A 23,017-nucleotide genomic window follows, 5' to 3' on the forward strand; every position below is an offset into this window, starting at 1 on the left:
CAAAGTCAAAAACTAAATGGGGGTAGTTTGGAAATTTTGCTAATAAAGGGTGGGCCCATGAACGCTTGCTTTACTAGTCGTCGATCCATACAGATCGTACTACATTGGCACGTGCGACAGTATCTTCGAGTTTCCAGTGACCACTCTGCGCTGAAATAGAGAAAAAAGAGGAAAAAACCCATTTGCATTGGAGGCGGGAGAGCGGTGGGAGAGGTCTGTGTTCTGTTTCTCGTTCTCGCAGTGCTATCAGGTACTCTCCTAATTAGTTATAAATAAATTGTCTCACACGCAACCTGCATAACCATTTGAATCCTGTGTTCATGTTTCGTTATTTTTATTTGATTGTCAGAGTGTGGGGATGTTATTAAACTGTGACCTTCTTAATTGGGAATCCTAAGTCATTGATATAGTTCTATTTCAATTTTCACTTGCGGTGATATGTTCCATTTTTTCTTCCTTTTCCATTTGCTGGAGATTTCACCATGAGAAACAGATATGGGGGCCTTTACTCGGCAATATTTTCCTGATTATTGGCGCTTCGAAGTCTGGTGAAGACATGCTATCCGAGTTTAAGGGAAATATTTCAACGAATTTTTCGTGCTTTGTATGAATTTACTTTTTTTTTTTTGTGTGTGTGTGTGTTCTTCAGTTCTAGCGTGCACGACGTGCTGCTAACTAGGTTTTATTGGTATTTTTTTTAACATGCCATTCAGAAAGCAATGGATTCCTTTGAACATGACACCGTGTACTTACATGTGGTCTGATGAAGAGTTGAATTGGCTTTAGCTTAAGATCGTTATCTTTTCCAAGAGAAAAAGGATCTTTACCTCATCAATGTAATTGTCGCCAGTTTGTTCGAATAAGATGAGCTGTTATGAACAGCATGACAAAACCAATTTTTCTATTTCTAAACTAACATTACAAAACTCATTTGATGGAAAATTTTGATATTGTTAACTAACTTTTGGTTTTCATGGAGAACATGCTATATCATGTTTGTAACTTAGGTTAACATGTTTGTAACATGTGTCAAGAGACACCTAAGCTAGAATTTAAAATAAAAATTGGATCTTTTACCATGTTTGTAACTTTTGGTTTAAATTTAAAATAAAAATTGGATCTTTTACCATGTTTTTTTTGTTGTTTTGTGATTCTTGTTCCTTTATCTCAGTAAAGAGCTTCCAAAGATCTTCTAGCACGAGGTTTTTGTGGGTAGTTCGTCAAAATTAATATTTGTGGAAGATCTGGAATCACTTTAGTATCCTGTAACACTAGATCGAGTTGGACAGTAGGTCCTTGCACAGAATGCGTGTGGAATCTATTTTTTTCATGACTCGGTTTCTTTCTTCTCTTTTATACAAATATGCCTGTATCATACAGCATTAGTGCATAGGTGAAACATGAGAAGAAGGGGCAATGGCTTTGAATAATTTTGAGAGACATAATTTCTTTGAAAAAGTAATACCCTTTTGAAATAAAAAAATCCATTGTTATAGAGAAAATGAAATTGCATCTATAAGTACAAACTCTTTACATTGTTTCCCTTGACTTGGCTATATACATCTTTTGGAGGTTTTGACAAAAGTTTAAAGTTTAGGAATTGTTCTGGATTCTCTGTGACTAGGTGCCAATTCTACAGATGAGACTAAATCTCATTGTTGATCGAGCATGCCTTTTTTCTTGTTTAGATTTTTGTTGGAATTTAAAGGAGAAAAGAGATAGGATGAGATTAGGGTTTATAGACTCCTATTCCCTATTTATAACTTAAGCAATTTTTGTAATTACATCTAAGTCCTTACTTCCCTTAAACCCGAAGAAACTACTTTTTATAGGAAAAAACTTCCCTACAAAATAAGTAAACTCTAATTATACTTTCCAACATTTTCCACAGGCTAGAGCATATAGCTTCAGCTTGTTACAGAATATGCCTCATAGTTCCTTATTTTAAGCCTAAAAAAGAAAATACTAAAAATTGATCTTACGGAAACCGTGGTCTACGTGACTTCAAATTTAAAAAGTTCATGGCTTCTGTGGGCTTAAACTTTTTGAGATTGCACTTCGGCTTTTGAGCTTGTACTTAGCATTCACACATATACTCTTTCTCCCCTTCAAGCAGAGAGAAGATGGTAATGATCACCGATTTCATCATTTTAGAAATTTCAGATTTTGTAAAAATATTATTACTCCATCTCCCCCTGAATAACAAATCATCTCTAGATGTCCAAAGGATAAATACAAAAGCAGACAAAGACTCTCACAACCCTAATAAGAGGGCAAAACCCAAGAAAAGGGTAAAGAAATAAGAAAAATTAAAATCGACAGAAAGATATTTTGAAAACAATAGAGATAACGATCATTAAGCAAGCAAAAGGGTCAATCACTGAATGACGACAATTGAAAACCCACTCAAGGGCAATGACAAATACCACTTATGTGCAATAATAAGACTTAAGGACAAAATCACCCATATATAACAAAATAAGAAGACTAACCCAAGGAACTCAAACAGAGAAATTAACAAACTCAATTTCCATAACAAATTTCTGACATAAAATTTCCTAACACAAAATTTGAATCACACAAGGTAACTTAAAAGTCCAAATAGAAATAAAGAGTTCTAAAACTAAAATATAAGGATTTGGTTTTATGAAATAAGAGTGAGTCCACACAAGATGGAATGGGAGGCAAGTAGAATAAATTTTCAAAGGACACAAAAATCTTATAGGGGATATACTGTCATAAGTGCAATGAACACAACTAATCCAAAGTGGACAACAACAATAGAATTACCAAAATAATTACCGTCAATCTTAATCCAAATATTTACCATAAAATTAAAACAACAATTCACCAAAATATGTTTTGAGCATCAAATTTGGACCACCACCTTTAAAAAGGACCAAAGTTACGACAAACCAGAAATTAGACCATAAACTTTAACCAAGAAATTTAACCAGAGATAAAAGACAAACCTTCCCATAGATGGCCCCATCCCTTTTGGGCATACTGCAATTACATTTGAAAATTACACTGATGTTCTTAGGGACTTGCACCAGGGACTACAGATGTCCATGTAGGAGTCCATATGAAAGCCCAAGAATGCTGTTTGGTTTCGCTTGAGAAAACACTTTCTCATAGTTAGGTTCCACCTCTGCAGCACCAGATATTAAAAGCAAAACAAGGTCACTCACTGCAACTTTTTGCCATATATAACCCAAAGTTTCATTTTCCTTTTGAAAATTCAGCAGCACGTGCTTTTAAAGAGAGAATGTGCTTAAAGATCAGATCTCAGTGCCATTATTAATTTGAAGCAGATCAGAGCACCTCTCAAAGGAGTAACTTTTTTAATACTTGACTGCTAGAGATGATACACTTGAGTATTTCAGCTTCAATGCTATATTCTGGAGCATCAAAGTTTTGAGATTCTTCAAGTCTTGAAAAGACCAAGGATGTAACTTGGAGGTACTCAGTGCTAATTCCCACAAGACTTTACAGCCGATAAGAAGCGGACTCGAATATCAGTTGTAAAATATCAATTGTCGAAGTCCTGGTGCTGGGGTTCTCAATATCCTGGCCAATCACTTGGGGTGCTCACCCAATAACCTGCCTACAACATACTTTGGGCTTCCTATGTTCGACAACAGGCCAGACAAGAATCTGTGGGCTCCAGTCATTGAGAAAATTGAATGCAAACTATCTACCTGGAAGGGACGGCTCCTGACAAAAGCTGGATGACTATTCCTCAATTGTAGCAATGCAGGACTCCCACATCACTATATATCCTTTCTGTCTTGTCTGGCATACATTAGTCAAAGGATTGAAAAATTGAAGAAGAGGTTCCTTTGGAGAGGTGCTGAAGGTGGATTCAAATATTATCTGGTCAACGGGAAATATGTTTGCAAGCCTAAACAACTAGGTGGGCTGGCTAGACATTTGAAGTAAGAAGGAAATGAACCAGGCTTTCTTACTCAAATTGACCTAGAGGTTTAATACGCATCCGCGACCATGTGGAAGCAAATGGTAGCCAAGAAATTCAATTGGAACTCCCGTTGGTGGACTTCAGGTGGAATGAGATGGAGGCTTTCCCCCCTGTGGCGATCCCTATACCCGCTCCTTTCTAAATTCGTGGCAACAGTAAGATTTTATGTGGGGAATGGTAAAAAAAGTAGAATTCTAGAATGATTGCTGGCTAAGAAAAGGCCCTCTGAAATACGCCTATCTGGCTTTGCATGCGATTGCCACCTATTGGAAGACATCTCAAAGAGGCATTAAGGTAAATACCTTCCCCACTTCAAGGAGATGACAAATGGTGTAAATTAGTGTCCTTCTCATAAGGATGATACAAGGGTGTAAATAGAGAAGATGATGTATATCTACTTATGTCTTTTCCTTTTGAGAGCTTCTAGCCCTAAGGGCAATGTAGTCATGGTAACCTTCCTTCGTAAAGTATAAATAGAAACTCAAGGCAAGGCGTAGATCATTAAGTCTCTCCTCTTCTCTCTCAAATTCATCCTTACACTTTTCTCTCAAACCCTCTCTCTCTCTCTCCATCTCCTTAGTCATCCTTCTCTTCTCTTCATTCTTCCTCTCATTTTCTTCTTCTCTTCTTCTTCTTCTCTCTCCTCTCTCACCCTCTTGGCCGAGTACCTATCATGGGATCCTAAATTTAGCATGGTATTAGAACATTAGGTTTGGGATCCTGAAATTACGATGCTGGTTAATCAAGTTTTTATCAACTCTCTTGGTGGAAGTTGAGGTATTGATCAAGGTTCGGTTTTGAACCTCTTTTGGCTCACAAAGATAAGTTTTTTCTTCTCTTCTTTTCATTGAGATGAATGTTGTTGTATATCTTAGAAAGATGAAGGTTTATTTAGCATGTTTTGATAAGAAAAGATTTGAGTTACTACATCTTATATATTAGCTTCAACTTGGTTTATATCAGTGTGTTTAATCCATGCTATCTTCTGTTAAAGAGATCAGTTTTTAGACTGATACAACTTGTGGATTTCTGGTTATTTTTTTGATGAATGAGGCCTTGCTATTCCATTGTTGGTTCCATGGTGTTTCATGATTGAAAGACTATACTTACATATGTTGAAGATTGAAGGTTGATATCATAATAGGAGAAGGAAGTCCAGAGGGGGAGAGGAGTAGCAATAAGAGGAAGAGACCGTGAAACAAACAAGGAAGAAGGAAAGGAGAGAAGGAAGAGGGGAGTATTTCTTCTTCTCTCATTCGTTGGATCTCTTTTCCCTAGGTTTTTCGAACTCTTTGGAAAGAAACAGATTTTGCAAAGAAGAAATGGCAACAAGAGATGCTTTACCCCAACAACAGAGAGCTAGGGCAGCTGTTGGGAAGCCAAAGCCTTCTGATGGAAGAAACTGAAGAGCTTTGGGTGATATCAGAAGTGTCGTAAATACTAGAGAAGTCGTGAATGAAGGAAAGCCAGTGCCTCAAATCTCGTGCCCCATAACCAGAAGTTTTGGTGCCCAACTTCTTGCGAATGCACAAGCCGCTGCAGCTGCAAATAAGAAATCAGCGGCAGTACTTGTTGATGAAGCCATCGGAAAAGAAGCCGCTAAGCCAGCCCCAACACGGAAGGTTGTCAAGTAGAAAGCAACTACAAAGCCTAAAGAGGAGACCATAATCCAAATTTGCCCTGATACAGTTGAGGACAAGACGACATCTGAAATAAAAGAGGACAAGAGGGCAAGTGGACGAAGAGGATCTTCAAGAAAGACTCTTACTTCAGTCCTGACTGCTCGAAGCAAGGCTGCTTGTGGAATAACAACAAAGGTTCACGATATTGATGCAACAGATTATGAAGATCAATTGGCTGTAGTAGATTATGTAGAAGATATTTACAACTTGTTAAGGAATAGTCCCACATCGATTAGTGAGTACAAAGATCTTGAGTTTATTAGTTGGTAAAGAGGTTTCCTAAGTTGGCTAGTCATTTTGGGATAGGGCCTTGGACCCAATTTAACACAACTATTACAAGCTTATAGAGCAATCCTATCGGGTCCATGACTACATGGATTCTCAACCTGAAATCAATGATCGGATGAGGGCTATACTGGCGGACTGGTTGATCGAGGCCCACAAGAAATCTGAACTGATGCCCGAGACTTTATACTTGACATTGCATATTTTGGATTGATACCTCATTGTTGAGACTGTTCCAAGGAGAGAGTTACAGTCAGTGGGCATTGGCGCCATGCTCATAGCCTGTAAGTACGAGGAGATCTGGGCACTAGAGATTAATGACTTCGTTTGCATATATGATCGGGCTTACAACAGAGAGCAGATTCTGGGCATGGAAAAGTCGATGCTGAACAAGCTTGAATGGAGCTTGACTTTTCCGATGCCATACATGTTCCTAGTGAGGTTCATAAAGGCAGCTGCCTCTGATAAAGAGTTGGAACATATGGCTTTCTTCTTTGCGGAGCTTACCTTAATCCAGTACTCGATAATCATGTACTGCCCGTCAATGATTGCTGCTTCTGCTGTTTATGCAGCACAGTGCACTCTAAGAAAGTGATGCAGGCGAGAATCTGATGAGGGTATATGTTCGGATCCGGAGTAATTAGTTGGATTCTTAATCGGATCTTTAGTTGGAGTCGGATCCATATTCGGATATTTACTCGGATCTTTACTCGGATCCTTATTCGGATCTTTTGTATTGAACCCGGGTTGGACCAGAATTATTAGGGTCGGGTTCGTGTTTTTCCGAGCTGCAGCCCGGGCTTGTCGGGGGCGTTGGATTTGGTTAAAAGGTTGTTTAGGTTTCTTTGAAGGGAGTTGAATGATATTTTGAATCTGAGAGAATTTCTCTACGATTTCAGGCAGATTTCGCCTATTCCTCCCGTGATTCGCAAGTTGATCTACCTGCAGGATAATCGCTATCCTGTCCGGCGTCAGTTGGTATCAGAGCTTCAGGCTCGGGAAGAAGCAGATATCGCCAGAGACGCTGCAGCGAGTAGAAGCGTCGACGACGACGACGCCGTCGCCATCGCCGTCGCCGTTGAGCTACCGCTCAACGTTGCTGCCGGAAACGCTCGGGACTCGACCGAGCTAGTTACAGAAACAGAGCAGAGGCTCTGGCTTTGCCGGAAAAGAGGGATTCGGCAGAGAAAGGGGTTGGCATCGACGTCGTCACCGCCGGAACTGCCGTGCGACATTGCCGTTGCCATCGCCGTAGTCGGATCTGCCGTCGACGGAGCTCGACGAACGGATAAGGGTCGGGATTGACGAAAAATCGAGCACCGAAACAGAGTTTCGTGGTGCCAAGAAAGGGGGTTCTGAGACGGAAGATCCTCGTTGCCGGAACGAGCCAGCGTCGCAGGCGGCGACGAGCTGCCGGAGAAGACCGCCGGAGAGGTCTCGATTTCGAACACAGAAGGTTCCGAAATCCGGATTTCGGGAGGAACTTTCCATCGGCGTCGGAACGTCGAGGTATTTTCGATTTGGGGGAAATTCTATTCTTATTTTATTCGTATAAAAAAAAAAAAGTGGACAAATATTGTCTTCCATGGCTGGTGGTCGTGGTCGTAGCCGTAATGTTCAAGCAGTGATAATTGACGATTTGCAAAGACAAGTCGCACAGTTAGTACAACTTGACGATTTGCAGAGGCAAGTCGCAAAGTTAGTGAAAATTTCAGATTTGCAGAGACAAGTCGCAGAGTTAACCCAGCGTCTCACGACGCAGGAGTTCGGGTCTCGTGAGATGGAAACTCACCATTACGATCCCAGGTGCGACAACCAGAGTTTAGGTTTCCAGGAGCACCGCGGTCAGGGAGATCGACCTTTAGACCTTGGTTTCAGCGTACCGCTACCTGAGATTTCTGGGATGTTACAGACCGACGGAGTCCCCGCCTGGTTACCTGACAATGAGGCGTTTGGTGATCCTGTGTATGATGATGATGTTGAGGACCCTGTGTTTGATGCTGCTGATGTTGTTGCAGATGTGGTCGATGTGAGTGAAGAGCTTGGTGACCCTGTGTTTGATAATACGGATGTAGAGGACGGCGTGGTCGAGGAGATTGACACGTTTGGTGACCCTATCTATGATGATGCAGATGGTGAGGCAGACATAGTCGGTGACACTGCGGGGCTTGGTGAACCTGTGTATGATGTTGCTGATGATGATATGTTGTGTGGTGATGGCCACACGCCTCTCATTGTTCGTCTGAGTCGGGTGCCTCCCGCGGGGGCTTCAGGGGCTGCTTGGCTGCAGGGCACTCTTTTCCCCTCGCCTTGCCCCGTTGTTGAGCCAGTCTGCAATATGACCATTGACAGTAGTATTTGTGCGATTGTTATGTCTGACGCGACTGTCCGCTCTCGTCCGGCAAGCCTCCCTTCTCCTCCGTTCGCCATGTTGTTCGTAGAGGTTGCGCCTGGCGACGTCGCGGCGGATCCTCCTCCTGGCCTGCCGCCTGAGCAGGGGATGCTGGCCTTTCCCGCTTGTCCTTTGTGGACTGCCGATGTTTTTCATGTTGCACCCTTGTGTCCTTCGTTTTTGGGTTCTGCTGAAGTTCTTATGCACTCGAGGGCGAGTTGTTTCCAACCCGAGGAGACTGATGCAGGCGAGAATCTGATGAGGGTATATGTTCGGATCCGGAGTAATTAGTTGGATCCTTAATCGGATCTTTAGTCGGAGTCGGATCCATATTCGGATATTTAGTCGGATCTTTAATCGGATCCTTATTCGGATCTTTGTATTGAACCCGGGTTGGACCAGAATTATTAGGGTCGGGTTCGTGTTTTTCCGAGCTGCAGCTCGGGCTTGTCGGGGGCGTTGGATTTGGTTAAAAGGTTGTTTAGGTTTCTTTGAAGGGAGTTGAATGATATTTTGAATCTGAGAGAATTTCTCTACGATTTCAGGCAGATTTCGCCTATTCCTCCCGTGATTCGCAAGTTGATCTGCCTGCAGGATAATCGCTATCCTGTCCGGTGTTAGAAAGAGTCCTATGTGGATAGAGACCCTTAAGGTTCACACTGGGTTTTCTCAGCCACAACTAATTGATTGTGTGAAGGTGTTGATAAATTTTCACTCCATGGCGGCGGAGAGTAAGCTCAAAGCGGTTTATAAGAAATACTCGTCCCGATCGGAATTCCGTCGCTTTGCTTCCTCCTGCAACAAGGTTCTCTGAGGAGTTGAAGGTTAACAGTTTGATCAATGTGAATCGAGGAAGAGAGGGAAGTCAGTAGAAGTCATCTTTTGGATGTTTTACCAGTATACTATTAATTGAAGCCTGGGTTTACAGAGACATTCACATTGTTTTGAATTTGTGGAGTGACATGAAAAATCATCTCTTTGTTGATGATGATCCATGTTTGACTTGTCTAATATTGAAAGATGGATTTAGAGTTATTTTCAATTGAAAATTGGGTCTTCTCATTTTTTTTAAAAAAAGGTTGATATCATAGTTGAATTGTTTTTTTTTTTTTTTTTGGAACTCGTGAAGGTGCTTGCATTGGTGCAAAGATTTTTTTTTGGAAAAAATACAAGCTGTTCTCTCACAATTTCAGGATTCTGTCATTAAGATTTGCTCTTCATATTCTTTCCTAAAAGTTTATAAAGAAAAAAGGGAAACAAAAGGCTGGAATTACATGATTAGTTGGCCCATGACTTATAGAAGGAAAGTGCATTCTTTAGAAGATCCACAAGATTGATTGAGTTTTTTCAAAAAAAAAAACAAGATTGATTGAGATCTGTTGTTTTTTTTTTTTTTTTATAATTTTACAAACCTTGATCTTCTCATTGGAGTGTATCCTTCGTGAGACAAGATTAGAAAGCCTTACGAATTTTTTTTTAGGAAAAAGGCAACAAAGGTTGGATATTTTGGTTAATGGTTGGCGCCAAACAATTAGAAGGAAAAATTCATTCTTTAAAGGATTTCCAAGATATCCTAGAGTTTTTCTTGGTTTGATTACTGATTACTTCTCTTAATTATCCCATTGCCTAAATTGGCTCTGACCATTGGCCAATGCTTATAAATACTCACCCCCCAACCTGGGGGCACTCTCCATTTAGATTTGGAAACTCCTGGTTCCTTATTGATTCTTTTGTCCCACATCTGAAGAAAGGTTTCATCACCCAAACCTTGGGTGGTCTTTTCCTTAGAAACTCAAAGCTTTCAAGCTAGTAATTAGGCCATGGACTCGTAACCTCAATGCTGCTGTTGCTGCATTTGCAAAAAATTCCATTCGGCTTCGTCTCTCTGAGCTTGATCTCCTCGAGGAGCAAAGGTCTCTCTCTCCCCCTGAGCTCATTTGCAGAAATAGCTTAAATTCTGATCTCTCTAAACTCCTAAAAAATGAAACCACTCACTGGAAGCAACGGGCCAGGTTCTGCTGGCTGAATGATGGAGATGGCAATACAAAGTTCTTCCATGCCATTGCCTCAGCCCGTAGGAGAACTAACCGTCTATCCTCCCTTCTCATCGAAGGAGAGGAGATTACGGATAGTGTCTCCATCGCTAATGTGTTTGTGAAGTTTTTTACAAATCTATATACAGAGGAGTGTTTCAACCGCCTTATTCTCGACCAGATTGAATTCAGCAGTATCTCTGCGTCTGATGCTGCTCAGCTGGAGAGGCCTTTCTCCCCAAAAGAAATTGATGAGGCGGTTCTTGGAATGGTGATGGACAGAGCCCTTGGGCTAGACGAATTCAACGGTGAATTCTATCGAAAGTCCTGGGACATTATTAGAAGTGATGTACATGCATTTGTCAACAATTTCCATCAAGTAGAAATCACCCATAATTCCATTGGTGCCTCCTTCATTGCCCTCATCCCTAAAAAATCCAACTCAACCCTCCCTCAAGACTACAGACTCATCAATCTAACCACAAGCTCTTACAAAATTCTAGCTCGCATTCTCTCCAAACGTCTCAAATCTGTTCTCCCTAGTGTTATCAGCCCATGTCAAAGTGCTTTTATTGCGGGCCGCAATATCCTGGACTCGACTATGGCAGCCCATGAAATTCATCATTCCTTTCAAAAATCGAACCAACCACGTGTGATCATCAAATTAGATTTCAAGAAGGCCTTTGATAGGGTCAACTGGAAACTGATCGACGACCTTTTTGGTGAGATGAGCTTTTCCACTCGTTGGAGATTTTGGACGAGAAGCTGCATCTCAAATGCTTTTTACTCTGTTCTTGTTGATGGCAAGCCTTGTGGGTATTTTAAAGGCACTAGGGGTATCAGGTAGGGAGATCCTCTCTCCCCTTTTCTGTTCACCCTCATTGGGGAGCACTTGGCTCATGATGTTGGCCTCCTTCAATATGCAGATGACACAATCATTTTCTGTGACGGTTCCCTTAGCCAAATTCACAACTTATGTGCCTTGCTTAGCTTATTTGAGATCTCATTGGGGCAAAAAAACAATTGGGCAAAATCCTCCATTTCGGGATTGAGCATCGAGCCAGGTTTGCTTAGCTCAATGGCTAGCTATCTTGGGTGCAATATCGAAATGTCTGCTGGAACATGTCTGGGACAACCCTTGACCCTCGGCTCTCTTCTAAGGCTTCGTGGCACCCTGTCATTGAGCACTTGGAAGGACGCTTGGCCTCCTGGAGAGGGAAATTCCTCTCAAAAGCTAGTAAATTAGTTTTGATTAAATCCTATTTATACGGAATACCAACTATTATCCATGTTCTGTTGCCCCGCCTTTGTCTGCAACATAATTGAAATTCTAAAGAGAAGATTCCTTTGGGGAGGGCCAAATGGGGAGAAGAAATATCATCTTGTCAAATGGAGGAGGTGTGCAAACCAAAGTCCTTTGGTGGTTTGGGTATTCAGGATACTACCACCACAAACACTGCTCTCCTTCTTAAATGGGTCTGGAAATTCAATCTCAATCCTGCCTTAATTTGGAGAGCGCTCGTTGCGGCAAAAGCTAACCAGCTTTTTGGATGGTGGACTGAGGGGGGACGATTCTATTCGCTCTCCCTTGCTTGGAAAAAGATTGTCAGACTACTTCCTGAATTCAAAAAGCAGTAAAATGTTACATAGGAAATGGTACCTCAACAAAATTCTGGAATGATTGGTGGATTGGCAAATCCTGTCTCAAATATAGGTTTGAAGCTATCTCTGGCCTTTTAGGTAACTTTGATGCCTTCATCTCAGACATCTAGTTATATAGTGGGGATTGGAATTTAAACCTTAGAAGGCGTCTCTTTGATCCTGAAGCATTCTTGCCTCCGAGCTCCTTGATAGCCTTCCAACAAGAAAGCCCAATAATACAAATGATACTTTAATTTGGACTTTGTGCTCAAAAGGGTCTTTCTCCACTGCCTCTGCCTACAATTTCCTATGTAACACTTCCACAACTCATCCTAAACATCCCGCGGCCTCTGCCTGGGACCTCCTTGCCCTGCCACGTGCAAAAATTTTCATCTGGACTGCCTGTAGAAATAAAATCCTAACCTCTGACTCTTTAATCCGAAGGGGTACCCAAATCCAGGACCCTCTCTGCCCTTTCTGTAAAGATGCCCTAGAAACAGCCATCCACATTCTCCTCTCATGTCAGTTTGCCCATTCAGTCTGGACCTCCCTTTTAAATAAAATAGGGCTCCAATACTGTTCTACTGCAAATTTACCAGATACTATTCTCTCACTTATTGATTCTAGACTCCCGAAGTTAGGTAAAATGATTATATCATGTTGTATTGGTCATATCATTTGGGTACTTTGGAAAACGTAAGAAGAGAAAATTCAAATTCAAATCCTCCCGTGTCGAAGTTCTGATAGAGCAAATCTCCGGCTAAGTAACTATTTGGCTCCCTAACAGAAAAGAATTCAGAAATTTTAGTGGCACCAACTTCAGGGGAAATTGGCAGTTAATTACAGGTCTGTTTCAGTCCTCTTGCCTTCCGATCATGGCTATATGGACCCCGCCTCCACTAGGCCATTTCAAGCTTAACTTTAATGGGACTGCTCTCGGATACCTGGGTCCTACTGGATTCGGTGGAGTTATTCACAATGCGAATGACGACCTCCTTTTCTCTTATGCGGGCACCCTTGGCAACTCTGACTCTACAACAGTGAAACTATTGGGATTGTTAAACGGAATCAAAATTTTCTCAAATCATCTCTTGGGTCCATTCTGCATTGAAGGTGACTCAAAGGTGGTCATCAACTAGTGTGCGAATTCCATCAGGTCCCCATGGCGTCACTGGGATATATGTATTAGGAAATATGTAATTTATTTTCTCATTTGAATTGTAATTAGAAGGACATTCCTCGCTCTGCCAATCACTTGGCAGACATCCAGGCCAAAGAGGGCATCTCACTCCAACACCTTGTTGTGGAGCCAGGCCCCTAGGCCTAGGTTTGTTTGTACTTTATTTCTTTTTAATCTATCTACACACTTCTTCAAAAAAAAAAAAAATATCCCATTGCCTAAAGTAATTAAGTCAAGTCAAAGATTGAGATTGATTTGCTGAAGTGGCACCTAAGACACTAAAGGAAGGTTTTCTATATTATTTTTGGAAAGTGGTTGATCGAAGGAAGATCTTCCTTGATTTGATTTCTTGGTGAATATTCTTTCCTAAGTGAAAAAACATCACATGCCCTATCTGTTTGTTGATCTCGGCCAGCATGCACTCTCCTTATTTAGTGCATGATTAGTTGTTACAAAGATTTCCTTGATGTTTTGGGATAGATCTTCTTCCTTTCCCAAAATTGGTTCCAACTCGAGCTGGTTAGCTCTTTCTTTCCAAGTTGGTTCCAACCCGTGTTGGCCTTGGTCTCCCTCCTCTTGGGTTGGTTCATATTCTTTGTGGTTACTTTATTGGCTTGATTCAAGGTGCTTCCATTACTCATATCAGACTTATAAGTTTTTCTTACAAGTTTTCTTTAGTGGTTCCCTCTCGGGTTACAAATCTCCTTTTAAGTAAAGATTTTTTTTTCATCTTTAATGGTTGAAGATCAGATGGGGAATAAGAGTGACCTCGTCACGATTACCACTATACCCTTGAAAGGGTTATCTAATTACTTGAGCTGGTCACAGTCGGTTAAAAGGTTTCTCATTACACGGGACCTCTTAGGACATCTCACCTAACCAACTCTACCTATTGACGAGGAGGATAACTCCTTTATTAAGTGGGTAAAGAATGATACATTGGTAATCAACTAGTTGATAAATAATATGGAGGAGCATGTGGCTAATAATGTGGTGTACCTTGAGATAGCCAAACATATATGGGATATTTGTGTGAAGTTGTACTCCAGCACCGAGAACCTCTATAAACTGTGTGATGTTATTTAGAACATGTTTAATACCAAACAAGGGGACAATCTATATGAGTTCTTAGCATGGTTTTAGGGGTTGATTCAGGAGTGAAAAATTGCTCAACCCTACTCCATTGATATATCGGTTCAATAAAAGTAGTAGGAAGCCTTAGCGGCTGCTATCCTTTTAGCGGCTCCTCGGCACTTCCATCCTTTGATGAAATAAGTGCCACCTTACTTCGGATACCAGACCATTCTTCCACCACTTACACTGAGGTATCCTCCACTATGTACTCAGGTAATAGGGGTACACCCTCTACCACCAGTGGGCGTGGTAGAAATTACAGAGGAGGCCAAGCAAGAGGCGGAAGGTCTCACTTTGGTCCTTCGAAGTCTGATAACTGGGTTTGCATTCATTGTGGTGGACAAAATCATTTAGTGGAAACTTGCTAGAAGTTGCTTGGAAAACTAGACTAGGCCATGCCAACTAGGCTTCGGTTCATACTGATAAAAATGAAGACAAACCTGAGTCATACAAAGGCAAGACAATTATAACCAATGAAGATTATGAATTCTTGCAAAGACTGAAGACTATGATGGTATCTTCTCTAGCATCTTCTTCCACTGTTGCTACCACTACCACTTCAGGTATGCTGTCTGCCACTTCCTCCCCTTCATCTTGGATCGTTGACTCAAGAGCCTTCGAGCATTTGACAGGTAACAAAAGTATATTACATTCCATGTCTCCCTGTTTATCAGACAAGTTTGTTACCATAGCCGATAGATCCCAAACCAAAGTTCTTGGGAATAGATCCTCCTCTGCTACACTTTTGCTTCCGCTTATTGATGTCTTATTTGTTCCCCAATTTCCCGTAACTTATTGTCTGTTAGCCAACTCACCAAACATTTCAATTGTTCCATCAACTTCTCACTTTCTTCTTGTGTTTTTCAAGATCTAATGATTGGTGGAGGCCATGAACAAGAGAGCTTTTATTACTTGGACTTGTCTTCGGTAAATTCAAATTCCACTTCTCAGATAGAGGCAAGATTGTGGCACAACTGGTTTGGACATCCGTCAACAACAACACTTCAACAATTATTTCCTTTTTAAAAACATTGCATGGTTTAAACTATGAAGTATGTCAGTTGAGCAAACACCAGAGGACAACATACTCTTCTCGAGCTGAAATTAAACGTGTTGTTCCCTTTTCCTTAATTCACTCTGATGTATGGGGACCATTGAGTGTCTCGAATATTTCACAAGTTAAGTATTTTGTCACCGTTTGTGGATGATTTTACTCGAGTCACATGGTTGTTTTTGTTTAAATAAATGTGTGAGATTTTTTTCATCTTTAAGTCCTTTCATGCCATGGTACAAACTCAGTTTAGTAAAAACATACAAGTTTCTCATTCCGATAATGCCAAAGAGTACCTCTCTGGTGAATTTCAATCTTTTGTTAGGATCCAAGCATTATCCATCAGACATCATGTGCCTATACCCCTCAACAAAATGGTATAATCGAAAGAAAAAAACAAACATCCCCTAGAGGTAGCCCGTCGCCTACTCTATTCTATGAATGTGCCCTATTTTTACTGGCCTCACGCCATTCTTACTACATGCTTCCTTATTAAACGATCGCCTTCCTCGGTGCTTAAACATAAATCCCCTTATTCATTGTTACTTCCTGATGAAGACTCCGTCTCTCTTCTCTTAAAAGTTTTTGGATGCACATGTTTTGTTCATGTCACATCATCTTGAAGAGCAAGTTTGATTTAAGTCTCTTAAGTGTATCTTCTTGGGTTATTCTCGTACCCAGAAAGGTTATGTTTGCTATAATTCTTATCTTCGGAAGGTACTTATCTCTAGGGATGTTACTTTTTTGAGGACACATCTTTTTATTCTCCCAAAGATGCTCCTCCGGTTGTAATCTTGCTCTTTTGAGTCTTTTAATAGAACTCAGTATTATTAAAAAAAAAAAAAAAGATGCTCCTCCGGGACTCTCATCAGTTCTAACAACTTCGAGACATGTTGTGCCACTTGATGTTGATCTCCTTCAACCCCCTGAAGCAACGACAGATACCACACCTGTGGAGTTTATGGATCCTCCGAGGTAAGCCCATCTTCACTTATCATCTTTGGTCCACAATTTGATACTAGGCTCATAACTCTATGAAAGGAGCCTAGGATTTGCACTAGGCCCTCCACTTCTCATCCTATATCGAATTTTGTTTCTCACCATCAATTGTCTTCTCCTTGTTGTCAATTTCGTGCATTCATCTTCTCTTTATCTATCCCACAGTCATATCAGGAGGTTCTGAGACATCCAGGATGGCAATGTAAGAAGAAATAAATGCTTTATATGAAAATCAGACATGGACTTGGGTTTGCTTCCTTCCTTGAAGAAACCCCTGGGCTGTAAATGGATTTTTACTATCAAGCACAATCCCAATGATTTTGTAGCTCGTCTTAAAGCCCGCCTCGTAGCCAAAGGCTACACTCAGTGCTATGGTGTTGATTATGAGGAAACCTTTTCCTCGGTGGCCAAGTTAAATTCGTTATGAATCCTATTATCATTTGTTGCAAATTCTTCTTGGTCGATATATCAACTCGATGTGAAAAATGCTTTTTTTAAACGGTAATATTTAGGAGGAGATCTATATGCATCAACGGCCTGGTTTTGTGGTTGATGGGGAGTGGTATGCAGGCTAAAGAAATCACTATACGACTTAAAACAGTCTCCTCGGGTTTGGTTCGACAAATTTAGCCAAATTATGTCGTGATTTGGGTTCCATAGATACTCTGTTGATCATTCTATATTTGTCAAGAACACCTCGAAGGGAAGTGTATTACTAACAGTTTATGTAGATGATATTGTCTTAACTGGTAGCTATGCGAATGGAATACAAGAAGTCAAAGCGAATATATGCAAGGAATTCAAAACAAAAGACCTTGGACTTCTGAAATATATTTTGGGCATTGAGGTCTTCCAGTCAAAATATGGAATTATCTTATCTCAAAGGAAGTATGTTCTTGATCTACTAGAAAACACATGGATGATGGGATGTCGCCCAGCAAATACTCCTATGGATGCTAACACCAAGTTGTGTGCAAGCTTTGACGAAGATGTGGATGTAGGAAAATATTAGAGACTTGTTGGAGAACTCATCTATCTTACAGTAACCAAACCAGATTTAGCATATGCTGTTAGTGTGGTTAGTCAATACATGCATAACCACAAGTTAATCATTGGCAAGCTCTGGAGAGAATCCTTCGATACTTAAAAGGAGCTCCTGGCAAGGGACTTTTATATAAATGTCACAGTCACCTTAACATTGAAGGATTTGCAAATGCTGATTGGGTTGTATCACCTGATGACGGCAAGTCCACCTCTGGGTATTGCACCTTAGTTGGAGGGAACTTGGTTACATGGAGAAGTAAAAAACAAAAGGTGGTTGCTAGATCCAATGTTGACGCAGAATGCAGGGCTATGACCCATGTAGTCAGTAAGCTTCTATGGATCAAATCTCTCTTTATGGAATTAGGGTTCCAAAAAAAGACCCCTATGGAACTCTATTGTGACAACCAGGCAGTCATCCACATTACTTCAAATCTAGTCTTCCATCAAAGAACAAAACATATTAAGGTAGATTGCCACTTTATATGAGAAAAATTTCAGGCTGACATTATTTCTCTCAAACATGTTTCATCTCAAGGACAAACAACAAATATACTCACGAAGCAGGTCACATCCAAGATACAGATCACTATATGCAACAAACTAGGTATCTACGATGTTTTCTCTCCCCCAACTTGGGGGAGAGTGTTGGAAGACATCTCAAAGAGGCATTAAGGTAAATATCTTTCCCACGTCAAAGAGATGGCAAAGGGTATAAGTTAGTGTTCGGATGGTACAAAGATGTAAATAGAGAAGATATGTATGTCTATTTATGTCTTTTTCTTTTGAGAGCTTGTAGCCCTAAAGGTAATGTAGTCATTGTAACCTTCCTTCATAAACTATAAAAAGAGACTCAAGGCAAGGGGTAGATCATTAAGTCTCCCCTCTTTTCTCTCAAATTTGTCCTTACACATCTCTCTCAAACCCTCTCTCTCTCTCAAAGTTCGTTCATTTATTCATGTGGAACACCTTTCTCAACAATCCTCATAACAGAAGGAAGCAAGGAAATTCAATCTCGAGCACCTAGTGCCCCTTATATGGTGATAAGGAGGAGAATGTTTACTATTTTCTGCTACATTGACCCTTTATGTGGTAGGTCTGAATGAATTTCCTCAACAAGATTGTGCTTCATACATGTGTCCCAAGTAACCTTGACGTTGCCAGCCTAATGAGTAAAGGCACACAACATCCAAGGACGCATGAGGCCTTTCTATCGGCCCGCATAGCTCATATCTCTTGGGGCTTGTGGACTTAAAGGAACAACCAAAGGTTCAGCGACAAAATTTCCACTGTTGAAGAAGTTACTCTTCACATCTGTGGGCTGATGACAGCTTAGATTCACAAGCCTAAGAGCTATCCCAATTTGAGAAAATTGGCATGCAGTTGCTAGATACCTTTGAGGCCAATAGTCATAGAAAAGTGCCCCCCTTCTTTCCCATTTTCTGCCTCTTATTGTGGTTTTCCTGTACGTTTTTCTCCATTATCTTTAACTTAGACTTACACATACAAAGAAGTAGAGGATTTAATTGTTTGACAGGTGCTGAATTAGACCCAATTGGGAACAGAAATAGAAACCCCAAAATCACCAATCGCTAGTAACAAGTTAGTGATGACAGGGCAATCATCTTTAGTTGATGGTGACCCCACAACAGAGACTAATGAAGAGGGATTTTGCCAAACAATTGCTGATAAAGGCAATCTCCACCGAACACTTAACATTGAAAAAAAAAGCTTTCTACACGGCAAAGGTTGAAGGCAGGGTCTTCATGGCATCATGCATTGGATCGTAGGAAGAGCTCGGCTGCAAGGTTTCCAGAATTAGGTCTATCTCTGCCAAAGTAGCCATTAACTGTAGTTTCCAAGAGATGTTCGTGGCAGCTGTGAAGTACACAAGACTGCTGCACTTGATTGGATGTTCGAGTCAAGGGGAAGTCTGGATTTAATTAGATGTTCTCTGAGAAAAAAACTTATCCCCCGTTGAATCTGATCGTGAGTACTGGAATAAACTAACGAGGGGTAAAAACTAATAGTAGCAATGGGAGGACGAAAAATATCGAATTTCGCCTGAAATTTGAGTGGACTTGCACAAAAGATGGTGATTTCAAGAATGATTCTACAAAAAAAAGAGTGACGAGGAAGATCTACTTGAACAGTAGATCATAGGAGAATACATGCGAATTCGGAAAAAGAAGACAGAAGAAGGGTATGGAGCAAGGAAGAGAGTGGTCATTGAAATAGGGATACTTCTAAGGCTACAATGACTAAATTAATCAAAGGGAAACTAAAAATAAAGAATCAAACTAGGAAGAGCTTCATTGTCTTTGTGGGTCGATCAACTCTCAAAATTAGAGTAACTTGCTCTGATACCATTTTGAAATTTGCAAGAGAAAAGAGATAGCATAGATTAGGTTTTATAGATTTTTCTCCCCTATTTATCACTTAAACAATATTCATAATTACATCTATAAACTTACTCCCCTTGAACCCTAGGAAACTACTTTCTCTTGGAAATGTCTTTCATAGAAGATAAAGTAAACTAAATAAACTCTAATTTTACCTTCTAACAACTTTTAGTTTTTTTCCCGCTGAGCCAATTATATATGTTGTGTGCCCTTTTTGTTAGTTTCCATCTTCTTATGACTTCTCATAGAGATCAAACCACTGTACATGAATTGCATGCCCTTTTTTGTTAGGTTCCATCTTTTTATGACTTTTCATAGAGATCAAACCACTATACATGAATTGCATGCCTTTTTGTTAGCTTCCATCTTCTTATGACTGAATAGAGATCAAACCACTATACATGAATTGCATGCCCTTTTTGTTAGCTTCCATCTTCATTTGACTTCCCATAGAGATCAAACCACTATACATGAAAGTGATAAACTTCTCGTTAGATGTTTATGGTTACTCATATTGATCTGTGTGAAGTGACAGGGCTAATATTTGGGGTTAATGACTCCCATCTTAGTCATTGTTTGCTTTGTACACTTTTTCTTTGGCATCAGTGTTTGTGTTTTTTGGTTGGAGTTGCATCCCCTTCATGAAATGAAATTATTTGTCAGTGTCAGTGGGCCATTATGAGCCAGTGTAAATGTTGTAATTGTTCTTATGGAACTTTTTTGTCCATTAGCTGGGTAATCTAGTTTAGTAGTGTATTTTAATTCTTAAAATTACTGAAAACCTTTTAGTGGTCAAGTTTCTTATACTGAGTACTAGAAACCTATATAATTAGCTCCTGGATTTTACATCCCTTGTTTTTTCTTCTCTTTATTTGTAGGTTATAAATTAGGAGAAGAAATTGGTGGATTTGAAGACATTGTATACCATAATGCTTGCTATGTCAAGAGAGGTTGAAGGTGCTTTGGTTCCATCTGGTCCACGGCCAGGAATGGAATGGTCTACTGTTCCACATGGTAATCAACCTACAACAAATGGAAAACAGCGAACTTCTAGCATGGAATCCCCCATCATGCTGCTTACAGGCCACCAAAGTGCTATATATACCATGAAATTCAACCCGGCAGGGACTGTGATTGCTTCAGGATCCCATGACAGGGATATTTTTCTTTGGAATGTTCATGGAGATTGCAAAAATTACATGGTTTTAAGAGGGCATAAGAATGCAGTTCTCGATCTCCAGTGGACTGCTGATGGTAGTCAGATAGTATCAGCCAGTCCTGACAAGACCCTGAGGGCTTGGGATGTAGAAACAGGAAGGCAAGTTAAGAAAATGACAGAGCATTCATCTTTTGTGAACTCGTGTGCCCTGGCTCGTCGGGGTCCTCCTCTTGTTGTCAGTGGATCTGATGATGGGACTGCCAAACTTTGGGATCTCCGTCTCAGAGGCGCCATCCAGACGTTCCCAGACAAATACCAAATCACAGCTGTCAGCTTCTCAGACGGTGCCGATAAGATCTTCACTGGTGGAATTGACAGTGATGTGAAGATATGGGACCTACGGAGAAAGGAGGTTACAATGACTCTCCAGGGCCATGCAGACATGATAACCTGCATGCAACTGAGTCCTGATGGTTCATATCTCCTGACTAATGGCATGGATTGCACTCTACGTATCTGGGACATGCGCCCATATGCCCCACAAAATCGGCTTGTGAAGATTTTGGAAGGGCACCAGCATAACTTTGAGAAGAATTTGTTGAAATGTAGTTGGTCTCCTGATGGCAGTAAGGTGACATCAGGTAGTGCAGACCGGATGGTCTATATTTGGGATACAACAAGCCGTCGGATCTTATATAAACTTCCTGGTCACACAGGCTGTGTCAATGAAACTGCTTTCCACCCAAATGAGCCTATAATTGGATCTTGCAGTAGTGACAAGCAAATCTATTTGGGAGAGATTGAAGCCACGGGATATCAGCTTCTAAAATAAATATCCACTAATCTTGATCAGGTAAAACTTTCTCCACAATCTTGTGCATGCAATTTCAAAATGCATAATGACAGTATTCATCCTCCCATTGTGAATGTATGATATCATATATTACTGTTCCATATAGATCGTCTCGAGAGTATGATGGGAGATGTTACTTTTCTGGCACAGACTTGACCACCTTGCAGTAATGGAGCCCCAATTTGTGGAATCAGATCCGTTGTAGAATTTTAACATTTCTGGGAAAAATATGGGAAGTCTCAGAAACGAACATATACAATTTGAATTAAGTGCATGTAGTTCAGTTTCATTTCTGAGTTATGTTGTTTCTCTTGTCACTTTACCAATAGAATTATTAAAACTTAGGATTCTATGATGTATAATTACAGTAGAAGAGGATTAATAGAGAGAAAGATTTAGGAGGAGAAGAGGTAATGTTTTTTAGAAAGAATAAAAAAGTAATATCGACTCTTTACATTAGTAGCTGTAAAAGGTTCTAGAGAAGAAGAACTGGATACAGAGTCGTGGAAAAATATTAGAAAGAATAAAAAAGCAATATCTACTCTTTACATTAGTAGCAGTAAAAGGTTCTAGAGAAGAACTGCATACACAGTCGTCTCCTTGCAGAGGGTTCTGGGAGCTTGGGTACTAGGAATGAAGAACCTGCAGATCAGAAACAAACCACTTCTTAAATCTAATGTGAAAGTAAAATTGACAAACCGAAGGGTAATAATTCAGTATGTTAATGAATAATATCGACAAAAAAACATTTTCAATTTAAGTGTTCTGTGGTTCATTGGGGATGCGTATGGAGTCACGAATTGTTGCGCCTGGAAGCCGGTGGTTCCAGTTGTGTCTGTAACTTCTGAAAAACGGCCGGGCTTGGGCGTATCTTGCGATATTGGCGAGGCTCAATCTGATGCCACTCTACCCTCTCTGGTATACGTAAAGCTGATCTTCAGATTGAACCTCCACAACATCGCTTTCTAGCAACTTCGTTCGCCATCACTTGCTGAGACATTTTCCGCAGGTTTAGAGCACTGAAGGAGTTGACACAGAGAAGAAACAGAAAGCGAGGAGGCTCTTAACATAAGAGCACGTCCAACAGGAAAAGTGGAAGAGGAGATTGGAAGGATGAGGACGGAAGTGGAGATTGTTCTTCTCTTATATAGAGCAAGGAAACACGGGGATAAAAGATTGTTTTGTC

The 23,017-nt window shown here is 40.6% G+C and overlaps 1 protein-coding gene and 1 pseudogene across 2 annotated transcripts; both read left to right on the forward strand.

Moving 5' to 3' along the window:
• The first annotated feature begins 135 nt into the window (after positions 1 to 135).
• Positions 136 to 22,160, forward strand: LOC137962782 (uncharacterized). Of its 2 annotated transcripts, XM_068809855.1 has the most exons (3): positions 136 to 250; positions 20,698 to 21,831; positions 21,938 to 22,159. In XM_068809855.1, exon 2 carries the CDS (start codon positions 20,749 to 20,751, stop codon positions 21,808 to 21,810), a length of 1,062 nt encoding a protein of 353 aa, XP_068665956.1. In that variant the 5' UTR covers positions 136 to 250; positions 20,698 to 20,748; the 3' UTR covers positions 21,811 to 21,831; positions 21,938 to 22,159. The 2 variants fall into 2 exon arrangements, with proteins under 2 accessions (XP_068665956.1, XP_068665955.1); XM_068809854.1 differs by having other exon boundaries at positions 20,698 to 22,160.
• On the forward strand, positions 5,291 to 9,210 carry LOC137963335 (G2/mitotic-specific cyclin S13-7 pseudogene; annotated as a pseudogene).
• Positions 22,161 to 23,017: the final 857 nt, after the last annotated feature.

Source organism: Aristolochia californica, unplaced genomic scaffold, assembly GCF_029961685.1.
Source record: "Aristolochia californica isolate CCGP_79_NKW_82.1479 unplaced genomic scaffold, dmAriCali1.0.hap1 SCAF_4, whole genome shotgun sequence".
Taxonomy (NCBI): Eukaryota; Viridiplantae; Streptophyta; class Magnoliopsida; order Piperales; family Aristolochiaceae; genus Aristolochia; species Aristolochia californica.

Coding starts and splice junctions, on each gene's coding strand:
- LOC137962782 (XM_068809854.1), top strand. CDS start 20,749: ATGCTTGCTATGTCAAGAGAGGTTGAAGGTGCTTTGGTTCCATCTGGT.